At 34.3% G+C, this 22,779-nt stretch overlaps 1 protein-coding gene across 1 annotated transcript in view; it reads left to right on the forward strand.

Moving 5' to 3' along the window:
- Positions 1 to 22,779, forward strand: part of DCAF6 (DDB1 and CUL4 associated factor 6) — a 183,439-nt gene that overhangs the window by 28,200 nt on the left and 132,460 nt on the right. The window contains exons 4-9 of the mRNA XM_012657706.1: positions 1,817 to 1,930; positions 4,273 to 4,408; positions 6,577 to 6,791; positions 16,347 to 16,440; positions 17,759 to 17,878; positions 18,593 to 18,853. Coding sequence (XP_012513160.1) covers positions 1,817 to 1,930; positions 4,273 to 4,408; positions 6,577 to 6,791; positions 16,347 to 16,440; positions 17,759 to 17,878; positions 18,593 to 18,853 — 940 coding nt within the window. The remainder of the gene's footprint in view (positions 1 to 1,816; positions 1,931 to 4,272; positions 4,409 to 6,576; positions 6,792 to 16,346; positions 16,441 to 17,758; positions 17,879 to 18,592; positions 18,854 to 22,779) is intronic.

Here is a 22,779-nt window from a genome sequence, read left to right on the forward strand (position 1 = left end):
TTTTTTTACTTCAGGATATTATGGGGGTACAACCATTTTGGTTACATGTTATGACTTTGCCACACAAAAACCATGATTTGAGGTGTGCCCTTTCCCCCTTACAATGCTCACCGTGTCCATTAATTGTGAGTTTACCCACCCCCAAACCCCCAATCCCCAAAGAATATTACTACTGTGTGAGTACCTACATTTAATTTAATCATATCCACAAACTGCCTTTTGCAATTTACTAAAGTAGTGTATTCATAGGTTAACAATTAGGACATGGACGTCTTTGGGGGACCATTATTCTGCTTACCATGATAATAGAAAACAAAGGTTGTCTAAGTAAACTTTTTAAAAATAATTATACAGAAAAGTGCTGGCATCGTTTGTGTACAACTTGATTAATTTTCACAAAATATACATGTATACCTAGAAGAAAAACAGCCCCCAATAGGTCCTTTGTGCCCCCCATAGGGTTTACCACATCTAGTCTTGTAACAGCAAAGATTAGTTATGCCTCTTTTTCTGAACTTTTTCCTCTTTTTTTGAACTTTATATAAATGGGATTCATGTTGTGTGTTCTCTTTGTGTCTGGCTTTGTTCACACAGGAGGTTTGTGAGACTCATTTATGTTGCTATGGATAGTAATGGTTTGTACATTGTTCTTGCAATTTAGGAATAGATCGCAATTTCTAATCCCACTCTTTTGTTGGATATTTGGGTTGTTTCACATATTTGGCTAATACGAAGAATGCTGCTGTGAACATTCTAGCACATGTCTTTAGATGCCCCTATGCGTTTATTTTTAGTGGAATTGGTGGGTTACAAGAGAGACGTGGTCAGTTTTAGTACATATTGACACATGGTTTTCCATGTGATTGCACCATTTTACAATCCCATTGACAATGTGTGATTGTTCCAGTTGCTTCACATCCTCATCAACACTTGATATTATTAGTGTCTCATTTTGACCATTCTGGTAGGGTATAGTGGTATTTCCTTGTGGTGTTAATTTGTGTTTCCCTGATGACTAATGAATTTGAGCACCTTTTCATATATACAATATTTCAAACATAAAAACATACCTTCCATTGTTTGAGTGCCATGTATGGGAATGCTAAATACCCAGTTTTGGAACTGTTTACTTCTAGGGACAGAAGGAGAGGGCAACTAGTTGAGGCAGGGTTCACAGAGGGCCTCAACTTACAATATTGTCATTGCTAAATTATAAGTAGATATAGGAATATTTAAAATATTTAAATTCTTTTAAAAGGGATTTTATTGTGGTAAAATATAAAATATCCCATCTTAGCTGTTTTTGAGTGTGCATTTCAGTAGCATTAAGTACATTCACATTGCTGTGTAAGTAACAATCACCACCATTACAAAATTTGAGAGGTCAGTTTATGTGCTTAAAACATTTCAGCATCCCACAGTTTTCTTAAACATTATCAGAGAAGAAAATTTTCTTACATATCTATGATACAATTATAAGTTCACATACAGAAAATGTAAAAATTAGGCTTTGAATATCTACCTAGGGGAGAATCTTTCTTGTCAAATTGTTAAAAGTTTATAATTTTAATGAACTTTCTATCTGAAATTATATTAATTCTAATTTTCAAAGTAGTAAATCATATTAATTTAATTGCTACTTGTGTGTTTCTATCTGTATTATACTGTTTTGTATTATATTGTAAGTGATAATAATTAAAATACATGATTTTTGTTGCCTTTACCTTAAATATTTGATGAAATAGTAGGAATGTTTTTCAAAGCCATCTGTTTAAATGTTCAGTATGTTTACCTATAATTTTGTTTTCGTCTTCAGATTATGACTGTACCAAATGACCCTTACACTTTTCTGTCTTGTGGTGAAGATGGAACGGTTAGGTGGTTTGATACACGCATCAAAACTAGCTGCACAAAAGAAGATTGCAAAGATGTAAGAATCCAATTTTTGTACAAGTGAGAAAAAATTAAGGTTATAATTAAAATTGGACAGTAAATTATCTTGGTGAAAAGATTATGGGTGAATTTTAAATTTTTTTATTTTGTAAAAATTTTCAATAAGCATATATTTTATGATCACAATTTTTAAAATTAAAATGTTAATACTGAAGTTGAGCTCATATTTTAATTGTACATTTAAAATATATTTATGAAAATTTGTGTAATTGTTCAGTATACACTCTCTAGTATTATAAAAACCTGAGGAATTTATCAATATATCTCATTTACTTATAGAAACAGTTTTAACTTAACCCAATAGCAATAATAAAAGCTTGTGGTAGTTTAATGTCTTTTTTTCCCTCTGTCTTTTAAACCAAAAATTATATGCTATCTTTTTTTTTTTAAGGAAATAATAAGATACCATTCTATAACATATTCAGTCAAATTTAGCTCATTTCTGTAAAGGTGTATCTTTAATATCAGTTTTTTACTTTTTAATGCTATTTTAAACTTATAAAAGACCTGAGAAATCATTCAGTCTTTTGACCCCAGACATCTAATTCTAAGTGTTTTTCTCTGCCATACATTATTGAGAGCACAGTAGCTTTTTCTTGGATCATTTTGAAGTAGTAAATGAAATAAAAAAGTATTGTTTAATATATTTTTACTGAAAGTTAGAAAAAAAAATCACTGATAATCAGGTTAGATGTTTGCTAACCAAACCAGTTATTATAGTTAACATGCTTTAGGGGTAAAAAGATTATTTGATATATTTGAAACAGAGAAGAAAAACAAAAAAAAAGGAAAAATTGAAAAAATTTTAAACATACCATTTTATTATGTATGTGTATATATGTACACCCATACATAAATATAGGAAAGCACTGAACTGAAGGCAGAAATAAGTTTAAATATTAGGTTATTAGGAGCATTTGGTATACCTGTTTCTTAGTAAGTGGTGAGTATTAAAATTTGTTATTCCAAATTTTTTTAAACTGCGTTTTAGTGTATAGTAGGATTTTCTTGTGCTTTTCTAAACAAAAACCCCATGAAAATAAGAAAGCAAGTCTGATGAGAAGTAAAATTACTCTTTCTTTAATAAAATTTTTCCCTTATGTATAAAAGTGACTAGAGGCAAAGAATATAAAGAGAAACTGGTAACTAGAGTAATTCTTAACTACTAAAAACTTAGAATTATGAAAGGCATTTAGTAAATGAATTCTGTGTAATGTTGTAAGGTAAATAATTAAATAAAGCGTAAGGTAAAGGAATTTAAAAACATGGCTATACTGAGAAGAGTGAGGAGCCAGAGTCATTTAGACAGAACAGGTGTGGAATCAACAGAGTGCTTTAAGGATTTATGTATGGGGTAACAGCTCTTACATCTTCTAATGCTTCTCTGTCTTTTGCAGGATTTGTATGTATGTGTGTATTTTATTTTGCGGACTGATAAGGAGAAAGATTTTACAAGTTAAGAAAAGTATAAAATTTTTAAATTAGTTAATATTTTTGTTGTATTTTAATAACAATGATTATAATTAAAATATTATGAATACCATATAAAATAATCATCAATATGTATTATAGACAAAGGTAGATTATAAATCCATCTTTACTGTCAAATGGACCAATAATAGCAGCCATTTTTAGTGGTATTAATGACTTAGTGATACATTACATAGGTAATGTATGAGTTTTTTACATTTCTAAAGAAGATTTTCATTATTCATGAGTATGACAATATTTAGCAGGCATTTCTGAGTAATAATTCAAATTGTATTATAACATTATCATATGAAATGTAGCTTGTTTTGAAAAGGGTTTTAGTTTTAATTGTGGTAATATAAATAAGTAGTTTCTTGAATTATTACCAGCTGTTTCTAGCTGCTGCTGATCTAGCGTAATTACTCAGTGTTTTAGTCTTATATTTGGGTGTAAATTTTAAATCTCTAAGTTTAGTGTTTCCACATAATACTTTGATTAGTTTGTAAGGAAAGTGTACAATATTGTAGTAGAAATCAATTAATTTTGGATCTGTATAGCAAACAAAAAAGAAAAAGTATTTTTGTTAGAGTGATAAATTGCTAAGGACGAGTATTGACTGAGTATATTTATTTTGGTTTCACATGGGCTCAATGTGTTAGAAACAATTTCTAGTAGAAACTGGAAAAATAAACTAAAAGAAAACCATATTGTTGTTTTTCCCCTCATTGTTATGCTGACTGAATTAGGATTTCTGGTTATTTTCTTCTAATTACTAAAGGGAGACAGTTTTAAATGTAGTGTTCTCTATTGTATAGTTCGATGTAGCTGGTATTATGTTATCTTTTGTAGGATATTTTAATTAACTGTCGACGTGCTGCCACATCTGTAGCTATTTGTCCACCAATACCATATTATCTTGCTGTTGGTTGTTCTGATAGCTCAGTACGAATATATGATCGGCGAATGCTGGGCACAAGAGCTACAGGTAAGAAGATAATATTAAAGCAAATGTAAGACTATCAGTTCAAAGAGTCTTTATGACATGTTTTCAATTTTAGAATTTCTTTAGTTATAAAATTTCAGGAAATAGAATGTATATAAATAGTGTAGATTATCATAAAAAATAGCATTTCGCCAAGTTTTTATGACTCGGTTGGGAAGATAATTTTGCAGTTTATCTTACCGCTTTTAAAATTTGTAACACGTGGTATCTTAGGACTGCCATAACAAATTACCATAAACTGGGGATGTTAAAACAACAAAGTTTCTTCTCTCACATTTCTGGAGGCTAGATGTTTGAAATCTAAGATGTCTAAGAGTTGGTTTCTACTAGAGGCTCCATGCCTTTCTCCTAGTTTCTGAAGGTTGCTGCCAATCCTTGGTAATCCCTTGGTTTGTAGACGTAACACTCCAAACTCTGCCTCCGTCTTTACATGCCATTCTCCCCTGTGTGAATTTGTGTCTACATTTTCCTTTTCTTAGGACACCCATCATACTGCATTTAAGGCCCACCCTAATCCAGTATGACTTCTTTGTAACTAATTACATCTGTAAAGACCCTATTTCCAAGTAAAGTCACATTCTGAGGTATTGGATTGACCTGAATTTTGGTGGGGACTCTGCCATTTTTCAATCAAGAGGATAATGGTAAACGCGGTGGAGAGAAAAATTAGAATAGTGACTTGAGTATGTATTAAAGTATAGCATATACTTATGCCTGCTTAGCTTGAAGTCCTGTTAATAATGCTGCAGTACTGAATTTGAATCTAATTTAAACCAGATATTTCTCTCTTCATTCACTGTGGGATCGAACCACTTCTAAAATAATCAACTGAAAGTCAACTTCAGTTAGCATGTTCCCAGTAAAGACAGGCCAGGATTACTTACGCACACAGACACACATATATACACACCCAAACACAAATATTAAATATATAGTCATATATTCACATATATGATAATTGTTTTTAAAAAAGTAGACTTGGGCAGAAACCAATGATGTCAGTAAAAATGGACATAGATCATGGAAATGGGGATACCAGACGAGATCTTTCGTTTTTGAACTGTGATTGAGGAGTGCTGTCTATTTGGATATGTACATTTAGGGGGAACAGTAGTGATATGAAATTACAGGCTTAATGATTGTTTTTCAACAGATGGGACATAACTGACATTTTGAACAGGATAAACTTCATTGTACAAGATTATACAGCTTTGTGGGATTCTTAGAATTTAGTATTCCTGGGACCCCAGGGCACAAAGTGCCAATTGTACTCCTCCCTAGCATATTGTATTATATTGAAGACTACCAGAGTTAATTAAAATAAGAATAGTATTCTTATCCTGTTGCTATGTAAGAGGGAAATTTCATGGCAATCAGAAATCTTTTAAAAAATAAAGTAAAAGATAAATCATCTTAAGGATATTATAATCTTTTATCTGGTATACTAATAAGTAATAGCTTCCCTATTGTAGAAATTAACTTAATTTGGGGGAAACTTTTAGAAGGTGACTTCATGTGACTATAATCATAAATCATTTTAATTATCAAATAACTCCTATTTCAACAAAACATATAATCTGGAATTCTAGACAATCATGAATTTTTTTGTAGATACATTGTCTTTATACTGTATTTTATTTATTTATTTTTTGAGACAGAGTCTTGCTCTGTTGCCTGGGCTAGAGTGCCGTGGCATCAGCCTAGCTCAGAGCAACCGCAGACTCCTGGGCTCAAGCCATCCTCCTGCCTCAGCCTCCTGAGTATCTGAGACTACAGGCATGCGCCACCACGCCTGGCTGATTTTTTCTATTTTTAGTTGCCCCATTAATTTTTTTTCTGTTTTTAGTAGAGCCGGGGGTCTCACTCTTGCTCAGGCTGGTCTCAAACTCCTGACCTCAAGCGATCCTCCAACCTTGGCCTCCCAGAGTGCTGGGATTACAGGTGTGAGCCGCTATGCCCTGCCTAAACTGTATTTTTGTTTTGTTATAAAATCTCACTTTCAAAGAAAGAACCTCTTCTAGAAATAGAATGTGATAACTTGGATTTATACTGTTACATTAAGTCACATATCTCATAATTCAGATTAAGAGTTTTAGAAATGTTTTTTTAAAATATTATTAATTTTAAATAACTTCCTGTTTCTTATTTAGGGAATTATGCAGGCCGAGGGACTACTGGAATGGTTGCCCGTTTTATCCCTTCCCATCTTAATAATAAATCCTGCAGGGTGACATCTCTGTGTTATAGTGAAGATGGTCAAGAGATTCTCGTTAGTTACTCTTCAGATTACATATATCTTTTTGACCCAAAAGATGATACAGCACGAGAACTTAAAACTCCTTCTGCAGAAGAGAGAAGAGAAGAGGTAGGTTTACCTCTTTATTCAATTCAGAAAACATTAATTCAGTGACTCCTGGGGCCTAAGGCAGAAAAAAAATAGCATTAATTTTCAAAGGCATTTACAGTTTGGGGAACAAAAAAACATGAGACATACTTGAAAGAATAGAGGCTAATAAATAATTAAGAATAAGGCTCTAGAAAAAGTATTGTGAACTATTTTTAAAGAGAAAATAATAGCAGAACGTTTCTCTAACTTTGTAGATGCATAGCAGCAAAAAGAAAGATCAGCAATTCTAACACTTGCAGAAAACACAAACTAATAGAAAATGTGATGACAAACTTCCAGGAGACTAGGTATTTATGTCCATGGACTAGTGACACATAATATTATCTCTAGGTACATTTTACAAAATACATATGAGTTAATGGGAAAAAGATAAGTTAACGTAGGCGTGTATATATTAAAAAGTAGGTAAATGAACTGAATTACTGTCACTAAAATGACTATAAAATAATTAACGATTTAGAAATAATACATCCTTGACAGTATATAGCCATAGAAAAATGTTTGCTTTTAACCTATTAAGCTTTGTTCCCCGACATGTTTTTTCACTTTGGCTTTTTTATTTTATAATGTCCTTTGTGTATTCACGCTACACTTTGGCTTGTAAATGTCTTCTGAAATTAACCGTAGATTTTTAATATCAATGACTTTTTGGTGTTGGTTTCATGCCTATTAATGAATACATTTTAAAAGTTACTAAAGAACAATATTGATTTTGTAATTCCTATGAGATGCAAAACCAAACTCAGTCCTCATAATTTTAGGTTTAGAGGGCTATAAAATTATAAAAAAATCAGGATTACTTTATAAATGTGTTTTGCGATTTTAATTGTGGCAGTGTATTTAAGTGAATTGGGAAATTGACAAGGAAGAAGGGTATGATGGCTAATGAAAACTATGAGTTTATTGTTCTGGTAGAAAACATGAAATCTGCTCTGTCATTTTGTTGTTGCTGTGTAATTTCATATGGGTAAGTTAAGTTACAGTCAAGCTTTGTGCCTGTTACATAATGAAAGAGTTGGAAGTCCATAGACATTTTAAGTGGGCCAACTAGTTTTGATACTATAGAATACTTTGCCAAAAGATATTTATATAGTCAGAGTGAATGATGCTGAGTCATGAACACTGTGGGTTTTTTCTGGAAGTGTTTTTCATGGTATTTGTTGTTGAATTAACTAAATTAAGAAAAATAATTCTTAAAATGGATTAAAATTATGAAAATAAATCATACTTACTGTAACAAACTATTGAGAGGTATACATAGAAGAAATTAATAATCTGTCTCCCTCTTAATTTCAACATTTTTCTTTCGTGTTTTATACTAAAACCTTGACGATAGTGTTCAGACAAACTCATCTCAACAAATATTCATTGGGTGCCTACTGTATACCAAGTCTTACACTAAACTTTAGAAAATCAAGGATGACCAGCCAAAGACTTGGCCCCTCATTCAAGGAATTTACAATATAATGGAAGTAGTGATATAAATAAATAAATGTGTGAAACTTAATATATATACAATGACTCTGATCTATATAAGTAGAAAAAAGTAGGGAATAATTGATTTTGATTGGGAACATTAAAGTTTAAGCAGGATTTTAAAGCATGAATAAAAGTTTATTATATGATTTTTTTCTTATGTTTCCATAATATTTTTGTGTTTTCTCAATTTGTGGGGGCCTCTTTTTATCTTCTCATGTCCTCTAATAATTTCTCTTTCATGTTTTCCCCATCTTTCTTTGGTATATTCTTTTGTCTTACTCAACTTTTTTGTACTTCTCATTTTCCTTTTTTTTAAATTTCCTTTTTCTTTTTATTCTTTCCTTTTCTTTTTCCTCCAAAATATTTTTGACGATTTCCCACTTGCTCCACCCCACTATTGTATAGTAGTTGAATCCATTGTCTCATTTTTCTTTACTTTTGTATTCTTTTTTTTCTTTTCATTCTTTTTCTTTTTCCTCCAAAATATTTTTGGCGGTTTCCCACTTACTCCACCCCACTATTGGATCCATTATCCATTCTCTCATTTTTCTTTATTTTTGTATTCCTTTTTTCTTTTTACTCTTTTCTCTCTTTTTCCTCCAAAATATTTTTGATAATTTCCCACTTGCCCCACCTCACTGTTGGATCCATTGTTGAATCCATTCTCATTTTCTCTGGGTCCCCATAATTTGTCCCTAAAAGTATGTTCCAGATCTGACTACTACTTACCACTCTCACTACATTACTGCCCTGATCGGAGGCATCAGCATCTTTCTCCTGTATAAGTACGGTAGCTTTCTAACCAGTCTTCCTGCTTTCACCCCCTACAGTCCTTTAGCTACACAGTGTCCAAAGTGATCCTTTGAAACATAAGTCCAATCATGCCATTCTTCTCATGAATACTCCAAGTGGCTCCCCATCTCACCCACAGCAAAGCTTAGGTCCCTACAGTGGCTTCAAGACCTTATATTATCTGTTCCCCATTACTACTTCTGCACGCTCCTTTGCTCTGGCCACATCTACTTACTTACTAACACAGACGGGCTAAGCATGCTTCCTACCCTAGGACTTTTGCATTTACTCTGCCTGAAATACTCTTCTTCAGATATCTGGATTTCTTCTTTCCTTACGTATTTCAGGTCTTTGCGCATATAACATCCAGGTCAGGCCCTACCTTACCACCCTATTTAAAATCACAGTCTTAACCCTCTGGTGCTACTTATTCCTCTTCTACTTTATTTTTCTCCACAATGCATCACTTTTTATATATATCCTACTTTTTTATTTCATGTATTATTTCCTCCACTAGACTATAAATTCTGTGAAATTGGGGATTTTTTTTTTCTATTTTGTCTATCGTTCTTTTCCAATACTTAGAATAGTACCCGACACATAAAAGGTGCTCAAAAAAATATTGGTGACTGAATGAATGAGCGCTGTACCATTTTCAGTATTCTTGACTGAAGTTATTTTACATACTCAAAAAATCAAATTTGGAATTGTTTCTAATTTGAATATCTTATTATAGAAATAATTGCTGAGGTCATAACACCAGTTCTTTGCCTATATAATAGAAGAATTTCTCTCTCTTATAACCAGGAAGCAGGGTTCTATTATATTGTTCTAAATATAGTTCCTGTAAAGGGTGAGGCTCTCTCTTTCTGGGAGTGATTATGTGTTTGAGGTTTTGGACAGCTGCCACACGCTAGGCCTTTTCTGTTCTGGCTATTCCCCCTCACACGTCTATGTCTTCCTGTGTAGCTTTTGCTATTCTCAGTTGTTTAGCCATACTTAAACATAATATGGAATCTGAGGATGTAATCACTCCCAGATTTTTTTTTTCTCTCCGTTCTCTTTGTTGCTTGGTATGGTTTTCAGGAGAAATCAGAATATTTACAACTAAGCTGTGGCCAAGTTTTTATCAAAACCTGCTTAATTGTGAGGGGAAAAAAATATCAGTGAATGTTATTTTTAAAAAATAAAGATGAAAAGAGTGGCCCACAGAATGGGAGAAAATGTTTCCAGATCGTATATCTGATTGGAGTGCAGTATCCAAAATATATAAAGAACACTTACAACTCAAAAAGACAAATACCCAAATTATATTAAGATAGAGGTTTTGAAGAGACTTCTCCAGAGAAGAGATACAAATGGCCAATAAGCACAAAAGTAGATACTCAACATCACTAATCCACAGGGAAATGCAAATCAAAACCACAGTGAGGCACAACTTCACACCCACTAAATAAAAATAGTGGATGGCCAAATGAAAAAGGCAGACAACAATGAGTGTTGAGGAGGATCTGGAGAAATTGGGACCCTCACATACTGCTGGTGGCAATATAAAATGTTGCAACTGTTTTGGAAAACAGTTTGGCAATTACTCAAAAATTAAACAGTTATCATATGACCCAGCAATTCCACTCCTACATATACAGGCATACCTTGGAGATATTGCAGGTTTGGTTCTAGACCACCACAATAAAAAGAATATTGTAATAAAGCAAGTTGTACAAATTTTTTGGTTTTCTAGTTTAAATAAAAGTCATATTTACACTATACTGCAGTCTAGTAAATGTGCAATAGCATTATGTCTAAAAAAACATGTACAGACCTTAATTAAAAATACTTTGGTTGGGCGTGGTGGCTCACGCCCGTAATCCTAGCACTCTGGGAGGCCGAGGCGGCCGGATAGCTCAAGGTCAGGAGTTCGAGACCAGCCTGAGCAAGAGCGAGACCCCCATCTCTACTAAAAAAAAAAAAAAGTAGAAAGAAATTAGCTGGACAACTAAAAATATATAGAAAAAATTAGCCGGACATGGTGGCGCATGCCTGTAGTCCCAGCTGCTTGGGAGGCTGAGGCGGAAGGATCGCTTAAGCCCAGGAGTTTGGGGTTGCTGTGAGCTAGGTTGATGCCACTGCACTCTAGCCCTGGTAACAGAGTGAGACTCTGTCTCAAAAAAAAACAAAAAACAAAAAACTTTGTTGCTAAAAAGTAGTAACAATCGTCCGAGCCTTCAGCAAGTTGCAGTCTTTTTGCTGGTGGAGGGTCCTGATTGGTGTTGATGTCTGCTGACCGGTCAGAGTGGTGGTTGCTGAAGGTTGCAGCAGTTGTAGCAACTTCTTAAAATAAGACAAGGATGCAGTTTACTGCATTGATTAACTCTTCCTTTCACGAATGATTTCTGTGTAGCAGGCAATGCTGTTGGATGGCATTTTACCCACAGGAACTTTTTTCAAAATTGAAGTTAATCTCTCAGACCTCGTTGCTGCTTTATCAACTAAGTTTATATAATATTCTAAATCCTTTGTTGTTATTTCAGTAATGTTCATAGCATCTTCACCAGGGGTAGATTCCACCTCAAGAAACAACTTCCTTTGCTCATTCAGAAGAAGCAGCTCCTCATCTCTTAAAGTTTTATCAAGAGATTGCAGAAATTCAGTCACATCCTCAGGATCCACTGTTAAATCTAGTTCTCTTGCTATCTCTACCACATCTGCAGTGACTTCCTCCACTGAAGTCCTGGAACCCCCCTCAAAGTCATCCATGAGGGTTGGAATAAACTTTTTCTAAATGCCTGTTAATGTTAATATTTTTACCTCTTCCCATGAATCAAAAATGTTCTTAATGGCATCTAGAATGATGAATCCTTTCCAGAAGGTTTTCAATTTACTTTGCCCAGATCCATCAGAGAAATCACCATGTGTGGTAGCTATGGCCTTGCAAAACATATTTCTTAAATAATAAGACTTAAAAATCAAAATTACTCCGTCCTTGATCCACAAGCTGCAGAATGGATGTTGTGTCAGCAAGCTTGTATTAGCAGGCATGAAAACAACATTTATCTTCTTGTATGTCTCCATCAGAGCCCTTGGATGACCTGCATTGTCAATGAGCAGTAATATTTTGAAAGGAATCTTTTTTTTTCTGAGCAGGAGGTCTCAATAGTAGGCTTAAGATATTCAGTAAACCATGCTGTAAGCAGATGTGCTGTCATCCAGTCTTTGTTATTCCATCTATAGAGCACAAGCAGAGGAGATTTAACACAATTCTTAAAGGCCCTAGGATTTTCAGAATGGTAAATGAACATTGGTTCCCACTTGAAGTCACCAGCTGCATTAGCCCCTAACAAGAGAGTCAGCCTGTCCTTTGAAGCTTTGAAGCCAGGCATTGACTTCTCCTCTCTAGGTATAAAGTCCTAGATGGCTTCTTCATCCAATAGAAGGCTGTTTCATCTACGTTGAAAGTATGTTGTTCAGTGTGACCAGCTTCATCTGTTATCTTAGATATTCTAGATAATTTGCTGTAGCTTCTACATCAGCACTTTCTGCTTCACCTTGCATTTTTACTTTATGGAGACTGCTTCTTTCCTTAACTTTATGAACTAACTTCTACTAGTTTCAGACTTTTCTTCTGCAGCTTCCTCACCTTTCTCAGCCTTCATAGAATTGAAGAGAGTTAGGGCCTTGCTCTAGAGTAGGCCTTGGCTTAAGGAAATATCATAGCTGGTTTGATCTTCTATGCAGACCATTAAAACTTTCTCCATATCAGCCATAAAGCTATTTTTGCTTTTTTGTCATTCAGGTGTTCACTGGAGTAGCACTTTACATTTCCTTTAAGAATTTTTCCCTTGCATTCCCAACTTGGCTAACTGGCACAAGAGGCCTAACCTTCATCCTGTCATGGGTTTTGACATGTCTTCCTCACTGAGCTTAATCATTTATAGCTTTTGATTTAACATGAGAGATGCACAACTCTTCCATTCACTTGAATACTCAGAGGCTACTGTAGCATTATTAATTGGCCTAATTTCAATATTGTTGTGTCTCGAGGAATAGGGAGGCCCAAGGAGAGGGAAAGGGAGAGGGGAGTGGGAGTGGCTGGTTGGTGAAGCAGTAAGAACACACACATTTATCTATTAAGTTTACATTCTTATATGGGTGCAGTTCGTGGAGCCCCAAAACAATTACAGTAGTAATATCAAAGATCACTGATCATAGATCACAGTAATTGTGAGAGGAAAAAAAACACTAACAGAGTTTAGTTCTCTCACTCAACAACAATCAACACAGAAAACTTCTGTGACCAAAGGAGGAGGTCTCCCCACCACCCAGCAAGTAATTAGTTCTATAGTGGATATCAATGGGTGTTCTCCAATTCAGTCCTGATACCGTCTATGTGAAGATAGCATCAGATCCTACACGTTGAGGTCTCAGTCTCTCAAGACTCCCTCCTCCCTCCCCTAGACACCAAGTTGCAAGTCTAGGTCTCCAGAACTTCTGACCCACCGACTTCAATTTGGGGTTCCGTAACTCCTCTTTGAATTTGATTAATTAGCTAGAGCAGCTCACAGAATTCAGGGAAACACATTTACTGGTTTATTATAAAGGATATTATGAAGGGTACAGTTAAGAAATGCATAGAGCGAGGTGTGGGGGAAGGGACCCAGAGCTTCCATGCCCTCCTTGGGCATGCCACCCTCTAGGAACCTCCATGTGTCCAGCTATCCGGAAGCTCCCCAAACCCTTGGGGTTTTAATGGAGACTTGATTGGATAGACATGATTGAAGCATGGACAACTGTGTTGAAATGTGATTGGACAAAAAGGGTATGATCTAAACTCAGTAAGGCCTGTCTGTTTCAGATTCCTCTTAGCCTCTCCCTGTAGCATTCCTTCCTTCAGGGTATGGGGCTGGACCCTCTCTGGAATGAGGGTCTTATAACCCACAATCAGATTAGAGTCTTGCCTTGGGCAGGTGAAAGGAAGGCAGGAGATCGGAGAGAGCACTTCTGTTTGGTGTAACAAGGGCTATGGGAGTTATAAGCCAGGAACCATGGGTGAAAATCAATATATGTATCATAAGAAAAACAGATACAGTAATGATGAAAAAATTTGGAATATTGTGAGAATCGCCAAAATGTGATGCAGAGACATGAAATGATCACATGATGTCGGAAAAATAGAACCAATAGACTTGCTCGAGGCAGGGCTGCCAAAAACCTTCACTTTGTAAAAAAACATTGTGAAGCTCAGTAAAGCAAAGTACAACAAAACAAGGTATGTTTGTATGCTCAAAAGAATTGAAACATGTTTCTACAAAAACTTGTACATGCTCAATAGCAGCATTTTTCATAATAGCTAATAAGTGGAAACAAGTCAATATACAACCGATGCATGGATAAACAAAATGTGATATATCCATAAAATGGAATACTATTTGGGCATAAAAAGAATACTGATAAATGCTATGATATGAATAAACCTTGAAAATATTATGCTAAATGCCAGACACAAAAGGCCACATATTGTATGATTCCATTTATATGAAATGTCTAGCATATTAACTACCATGTGAGTTGTATTTAACTCACACTGGTTTTCAGCCCAGGGCTTCGTGAAACATATGTAACTCACATGTCTCTTTACTTTGAGCCGTGTGAACTATTTTTCAAGTTGCCTGTAACTCACGCACAGAAAACAGTAAAAGATAACAAATTTTTCATTAGAATCATTTTGTTTTCAAAGTTTTTATTATATTTTCATAATAAATACTCTGGCCCAAAGGAAAAAAAAAAATTTCTAGTGTGGCAGTTAGTGTGCTAGACTAAGCATATCTATGAAGACAGAAAGTAGATTGGTGGTTGCCAGGAGCTGAGTGGAGGGATTAGTGGGGAGTGACTGTTGATGGATATGGGGTTTCTTTTTGGGATGATAAAAATGTCCTGGAATTAGACCATGATGGTTGTTGCACAGCTTTGTGAATATACACCACTGAATCATGTACTTTAAAAAGTTGAATATTATGGTATGTGAATTATATTTTAATAAAAAATGTTAAAAGTGTAAAAATTAAACGGAGTAGTTGAGAGTGTCAGATGCCATAAACATGTCAAATAGGCTTTGAAAGGTGTCATTTGACTTGGCAATTTGATTATTGATCATATTATTGACCATTTTTATACCTGATGAGTGAACTTGGCAATTAATCATTCACTGGTAACCTTGGCAAGAATGAAATCAGTGGAAGGATGGGAAATCAATGGAAGGATTGACTACACTGTATTGAAGGAGGAGTGGTAGATAGAATGAATATAGACTTTTCTGAAGAAGCTTGAGAATAAAGTAAAAGCAAGAGAAAGGACTGTTGCTGAATAGAAATATAAAATTGAGATTTCATAAAAGCGAGATATTGTTTTGTTTATTAAAAATGATGGGAATCTTTAGCATGTTGTAAGAAAGAACCAGGAGAGAGAAGATGGATGTAAGTGTAGAAAAGAGAATAATTGTTGAAGCAAGGTGCTTGAGGAGTTGAAGGAGTGAAATAAAAAGTACAGATGGAGAGATTAAGTTTAAACAGAATAAATGATACATCCCTTGAGAATGGTTGGAAGGAATTAGAAAATTGTGGATATAGAAAAATTTGTAGAATTCAGCTGAAGATATTGATGTCATTTCTACAGGACTTTATTTTCTCTGAAGTAGGAGGAAAAGTTATTAGCCAAGAATGAAGGCAGTAAGATGAAATAGAAACTTGAGACAGGTGATAAAGGGTTGGAATAGATGCTGGGGGACTGAAGAGTAAATTGTAAATAATATGTAAAAATAATGATAACTCTCATTGTTAAATGTGTAGGTACTTCACCTAGATGATATTTGTCTTCACAATAGAAAACTAAGGCTCAAGGTGATTAAATATCCTGTTGTTAGCTGGAAAGTGATACAGGTAGGATTAGAAATCACAAAGAAGTGTAAGAAATCTCATAAGATTTCAAATTTGCAGTCAGAGTCTTTAGGTTGAAGATATTAAGTACAGGCTGTTAATATCAGTGGATATTTATTATCATAGTGAATGCTGCAACAAACTGATTTAGCTTATATCAGTGGCTTTCATATTTTGTTCTAGCATCTCACTTGCATACTCAATAAAGAAAGTAGGGGGGTGGAAATAATCTATTAGATTTAAAGTATGCTTTAGGAGTCAAGAGCAAATGAGTTTTAGACTTACATAGAATCCACCTATCCTTATCTTTTAGTTACGACAGCCTCCAGTTAAGCGTTTGAGACTTCGTGGTGATTGGTCAGATACTGGGCCCAGAGCAAGACCTGAGAGTGAACGAGAACGAGATGGTAACTATACTTTAGTTAGCTTTTTTTGGTATATGTCATTTAAAAATTAATATTTTAGCGTGGTTCCAGTTTGTTCACTATTGTAAATGATGCTATAATGAGCATCCTCGTATACATATCTTGATAATTTGTGCAAATACATATTAGGATAAATTCTTAGAAGTGAAATGGCTGAGTCACTGGATAAGTACATTTTAATTTTTATCAAATTACTCCCTCAAAAAGATGCACTAATTTACATTCCCACTGAAAGTATAAGAATGCCCCATTGACCCCCCAAAATTGTATATTATCAAACTTCTTAATTTTTGCTTTTCTATTATATGTAAAGAAAAATGAAAACTGTTAATTTCTAACAGAGTTTTATAATAACACATAAATTTTTTTTTTTCTTTCTATCAAGTGCTTTTGACACACATAAGAAACTACCTTGGGAGCTTTAAGGTAGCACACTTTAAAATAGAATTAATATGGCTGTCTTTTATTAAATGGGTCTGTAGCTAAATTCTTTTTCTTATGACTTCTGAAACCTCTTCTGTCATCAAAAACATATTCCCCAATATACAAGTATTGTCCTTGGTATTATTTTACGGTATATATTTAAATATAAAACTACATTACATAAAGGCAATAAAGTGTAAAATAAATTCTGATTTCAGAGAAAATGTAGAAACAAATGATTTTCACTTCAAATTATATGATTGTAGAATAGAGTTGTCACAATTTTAATTTGACACCATACTTTTAATTTGAAAACTCCGTTAAGAAAAATTCATTTATTTAAAGAGGAAAAGGAGTGAAGAAAGAATACTTTCTGGTTCCAGTTGATTTCAGATATCTGGAATTTGCTTACTGTAAATGATGATGAAAAATAAATTCAGTTTAAGGAAAATTCATGCAAAAACATAAGGCTGTTTTGTGTCTGTACTTGATGATAATGCTTTAGTGAGAGAGAAAAACTTTCTTTTAATCTATTCAACTTAGAATTCATGAGCCCTTCCTGGCTGGGCATTCTTGGAAGGAAGGATAAAGGTTGGGGTAGGAGTGGAAGGCGTGGAGTTATGTAAGAATAGGCAAAGATAAAGGAGATTAGTGCCCTGTTCTCAAGGAACTTTACCATACAGTAAGCCGGAGAGTCACTCATATAGACATTACTATAAAATGTGATGATGGCTCTAATAAATTTATGTAATTTATTTAAGCAATTTGATTTTTTTAAAGTTGTTTCCATTTTAAAGCCCCTCAAATCTAGGTTTTTGCATTAGTGAAAGATCCTGATTTATTATTAAACTCACTGATAAGACCTATATTGTAATAGGAGAGCAAAGTCCCAATGTGTCATTGATGCAGAGAATGTCTGATATGTTATCAAGATGGTTTGAAGAAGCAAGTGAAGTTGCGCAAAGCAATAGAGGAAGAGGAAGATCTCGACCCAGAGGTAATTTTTCATATTAATTAAAGTCATAAAACTGGCAAAAACTATTGAAATCGTTTTTATTTATATTATCTAAACTATACCATGGTTTACATCTACAGTAATCACAAGGTTCTTATTGTGTTTTGTGAAGCAGTAGAGAACAAAAAGTATTGGGTATAATTTGTCCTCTGGGCCAGGAGGTGGGAAACCTGTGGCCTCAAGGCCACGTGTGGTCCTCTGGATCCCCAAGTACAGCCCTTGACTGAATCCAAACTTCATAGAACAAATGCTTTTAATAAAGGGATTTGTGAAATTTGGATTCCGTCAAAAGGCCACCTTCGAGGATCCAGAAAGGCCACAGGTTCCCCACCCCAAGGTCCCTATCCCTTACCTTTTGCTTTTCTCAAAAAAAAGTGGAAGAGCCCGAGTCCCTGTTTTAAGACCCTTTTAAATGTACTGTGAATGGAAATATATAAAATAGATTAAAAAGTTTTATGTAATTGGAAAGATTGGTTGTTTTAACAAGAATATGTTGTCGATAAGTTTTTACCACTCTTGATTAGCTTATTTGTTCAAATGGACCAAACCACCAGTGGGTGTTGTTGTTATCCTGAAGTTACATATATGTGTGTGCATGCACAAGTGTATATATGTTTCCTGAACATATCTCTTTAGAGGAGTTGGTTTTGGAAAATATTTAAAATTTGAATTTACATTAACATGTATATTTTGAAGGTGGAACGAGTCAGTCAGATGTTTCAACTCTTCCTACCGTCCCATCAAGTCCTGAGTTGGAAGTGGGTGAAACTGCAATGGAAGTAGATGCTCCAGCTGAACAATTTCTTCAACCTTCTACATCCTCTGCGACGTCAGCTCAAGCTCATTCAGCATCATCTTCCACAGAAAGCCCTCATTCTACTTCTTTGCTCTCTTCTCCAGACAGTGAACAAAGGCAGTCTGTTGAGGCATCTGGACACCATACACGTCATCAGTCTGGTGAGGATGTTACTCTTTAAGAAGGCTATGGTTCATCTGATGATTTCTAATAATGAAAACTTCTTTATAGGTTATTTTGAAGATACTAAATCACATCATCTTCTTGCTGGAATAAATAATTAAAATGACACATAACATGTAACTTAAACACAAAATTCAAGTATGCCTAACTTGCATGAATTTTAACAAATAGCAGGAATCTTCAATTTACATTAAACAGTTCTTTTGAAAATACAGATGCCAACAGATAGTGTTTTGACATAGTTTAATGCCCCTAACTTAAAGATTATTTTACAGATCATTATAGCCCAAAATATTTTTCTAGGTTTATTTGGTTGTATGTCTATATTAAAGTGATAGTGAAAATATAGCTCATTATTATTAGTTCTATTTTATTTATATTCTTGATTATTTTTCCCCAAATCATGCAATGCTTTTAATCCATTCTATGTAGTAGATTTGATATGGTCTCTTGTCAACAACATATACAATTCACCAAAGGAATTATGTTTCTAATATTTACATGAAAAAGAATTATTTTACCAAGTCTTTATCTTCTTGGTACTTGATGTTAGTGAAAGAAATACAAGAGTTGTCCTGTATCTGTTAAAATACTATTTTCCTCACAGTATTAAAACTCATTATGTTCAACTTTTTCCCCCAACTATCGAATGTACTAGTATTCATAATAGTAATTTTCAGCATATATGTCTATAGTTTGCTTGGCATTTTAAACTGTATAATGTAATTATAATAACCAATAAGGTATGTATTCATATTTTTCTTTGGGTTTTTCAAACAAAGCATTTTACTTGATATAGAACCAAAAATATTATCATCTAGAGGTACAGCTGGCCGGCTTAAGCTAAAACCTATAAAAAATTCCTCACAGCTTAGCTGCCAAGCTGTCATTTTATTCTTGCTTCTCTGGAAACTGATGCCAGAACACCAAATATGGGATGTTTTAATTTAAGCACTCTTTTATCAGTATATCCCATTTTTAGTAATTCATTTTCAGTTTCTATGGGAATAAAAGCCAGAGTCAATTACATAACTGTTAACACTATGTACATTTTACCCATAATAATAAGCTAAAGCTGAGTTACAAAATCAGGTTTTCCACATTCTAATTGACACAGCTTTTCAATTTATGGGAAAATAAAATATTTTGGAGGATTTGGGAAGTAGGGGCAGAAGTAGTTAAAAGGTTGTTTTTTAAAGCAGGTAAAATTGATAGAAGCAAGAATTTTTAAAGTGATAGCATTTTTGGAAATATTCTTAAATATTAATACTTCGATCAATTTATAAGTTTTCAGGAAAACTTAGCAAGAAGATGCTCTAGCTTATGTTCAAGTTCCACTGAATCTTAATCTAATTCCAATTGTTCCTTAAGCATATTTGTGGGTAAAGTATTTGGAGCTTTGTTTGTTTTATAGATATTTAATATTTTAATATACTACATTTCAAATGGCTAAATTTCTTTCAGTATTTATGTATCATATATTATAGTCATTTGAATCATTGAAATAGAAAAAAAATTTTCTGTGATGATCATGTGATCATTGTTTGAACATTACTTAGCTCTTTTGCCTATAAGAAAGTAAATAAATATTTTTAACTGGGAAAGTATTGAGAGAATTTTGGTTGACTGTACTATGGATAATTGGAATATTTCCATGTTACCAAAACAGTATATCACTATTGAGGGAAACGATTTGGTATTACATGTAACATCTAAAGGTTATATATGTAATTGTTCTGACAGTAGCCCTTTCATTATTCCAGAGTCCAAATGTGTTTTTTTGTTTGTTTTATTTTTCTCCCCAATCTCTTTTGCACTTACCATAGCCTGTCTAAGTCCAGATGGGCTTGTAAGTATGGAAACCATCCATTGGATGACTGTAGTAGATGGGAGTGTCAACTTTGAGCAATGATTTTCATTATTGCCTTGCATAGGGATAGAGAAAATGAAAAAGTATGCTTCTGTCTATACTTGCCTTGCTGTAAGTACCTTTTAATGTAAATGTTTATGCCTTTCTTTCATATCTCTCATGTTTCCTCTGTCATTTTTACTGATATGGAGAAAAGGAACAATGAGAATGTGAAAACTGGCAGCCAGGCAAAACTCTGGTTGAAGCTAATTGTCTGCCTTGTCTTAGTCTACAGCTGAATCACTAAAAGTGAAGAAAGTTATCCCCACAAAGTTCAGTGGCTGCTCGACACTGTATGCCAGAGCAGTCTCTTTCGACACTGTTGCTCTCCAGCTAGACAAAATGTCTATTTTACACCTTCATATTTCTCATGCTTTTAACACTCCACTTCACCCTTGTTCCCCCTACCTCCGCCCCAGCTGCTAACCTCTCATTCACAGTGAAAAGAAAAGCACTCATTTTTCTGCTATATAATCTCCAAGCTTTCCAACATCTGTACTAATCGTCTCTCATGGAAGCAGAAACACATTTTGGAAGAAATGGGTCTGCTCCTATCAAAAGCTAGCCAGTTCCTATCCCTTTCCAGCTTCTCAAGGACTTTGCTCCTGTTCCTGCATCATTGTCTTTCCTTCTGAGTTGTTTCTTTTGACCTCAAACATGTTTTTATTATCTCCTTTCTTTAAAAACTCTTTTAATTATCCCACATTTCCCTCCAGCTACTGCCATATTTCTCTGTTTCTTTTATAATCAGAATCCTCAAAAGAGTTGCTCACATATACTATCTCCATTTTCTTGCCATCTTCCATATATTTATTAACCAACCCCAATCTGCCTTTCAACCACTTTTCTCCTGAAACTTGTTATCATAGTCATCAGTGACCTCCACCTCCACCAAATTTGGAGGGTAGTTCTGTTAATATTTTACAAGATTTTTTGACCCAGTTGCATTTAACATAGTCTTTTACTCCTTTCTTTAACACTTTATTTTCTTGGCATCTATGATACCACATTTTCCTATTTACTCTTATTATCAATTCTGGATGGTTTTTAGGAACTGTTGTTAGTGTTTCTTGTTCTGTCTACTTCTGGATATTACAGTTGAACCCCTTAGTCCTGGCTGTCTTCTCTGCATACACTCTCTCCCTGGGTGGTTGTGTCAGTCCCCCATAGCTTTTAACATTTCCTCTAAATTGACAACTCCCAAATGTATATCAACAATCTAATCTTATACCCTGTGTTCCAGACCCCTATGTTCAATTGCTATTTGACACTGTATATATTTTTTTGTTATCATGTACATTTTAAATTTGTGTGTTCAAACTGAATTCAACCTCCTACACTTCTTGTCCCCTAATTGGTTCCATTTGTTAGTCCTTTTATGGCTTAGTAAACTAGAACGCCACCTGCCCATTTGCTTATTCTAATAACCATGAGTTATTCTTGATTCCTTTCCCCCAAGTCCCATGCCTAATTCATCAGCAAGTTCTGTTGGTCCTGTATCTAAACTATATCCTATTCTTTTTCATGTCACCATCATTTCTTATCTCCTAATTGATCTTCTTGCATCTACTCTTCTTTCCTTATAATTTAATATCCACGCAGCAGCCAGAATGAGTATTTTAAAATATTAAAGCAGATTATATAACTTTGTTCTTTAAAACCCTTCAGAGGCTTCTAATTGCATTTACAAGTACAAAAGAAAAAAAAAAATCAAACTCCTTACTGTGGACCTCGAAGAACCTACATGGCCTAGTCCTTCCCTACCTTTCTAGCCTCATCTCATTCCACTTCCTCATTCCCTGATGGCCGTTACGCACTAGATATACCGATTTCCTTTCAGTTCCTTTAACGTGCCATATTCTCTTCCTTCTTTCTTCTCTTTCTTTATTTTGAGTCCAAGACTTTGTTCTTCTATTCTCTGTACCTGGGAACTCTTCCCCTGGCTTATCACATGGCCAACTTCTTTTTCTTTGGGTCTCAGCTCAGATGCCACCC

This window comes from Propithecus coquereli, unplaced genomic scaffold (assembly GCF_000956105.1).
Source record: "Propithecus coquereli isolate 6110/MARCELLA unplaced genomic scaffold, Pcoq_1.0 Scaffold56, whole genome shotgun sequence".
Lineage (NCBI taxonomy): Eukaryota > Metazoa > Chordata > Mammalia > Primates > Indriidae > Propithecus > Propithecus coquereli.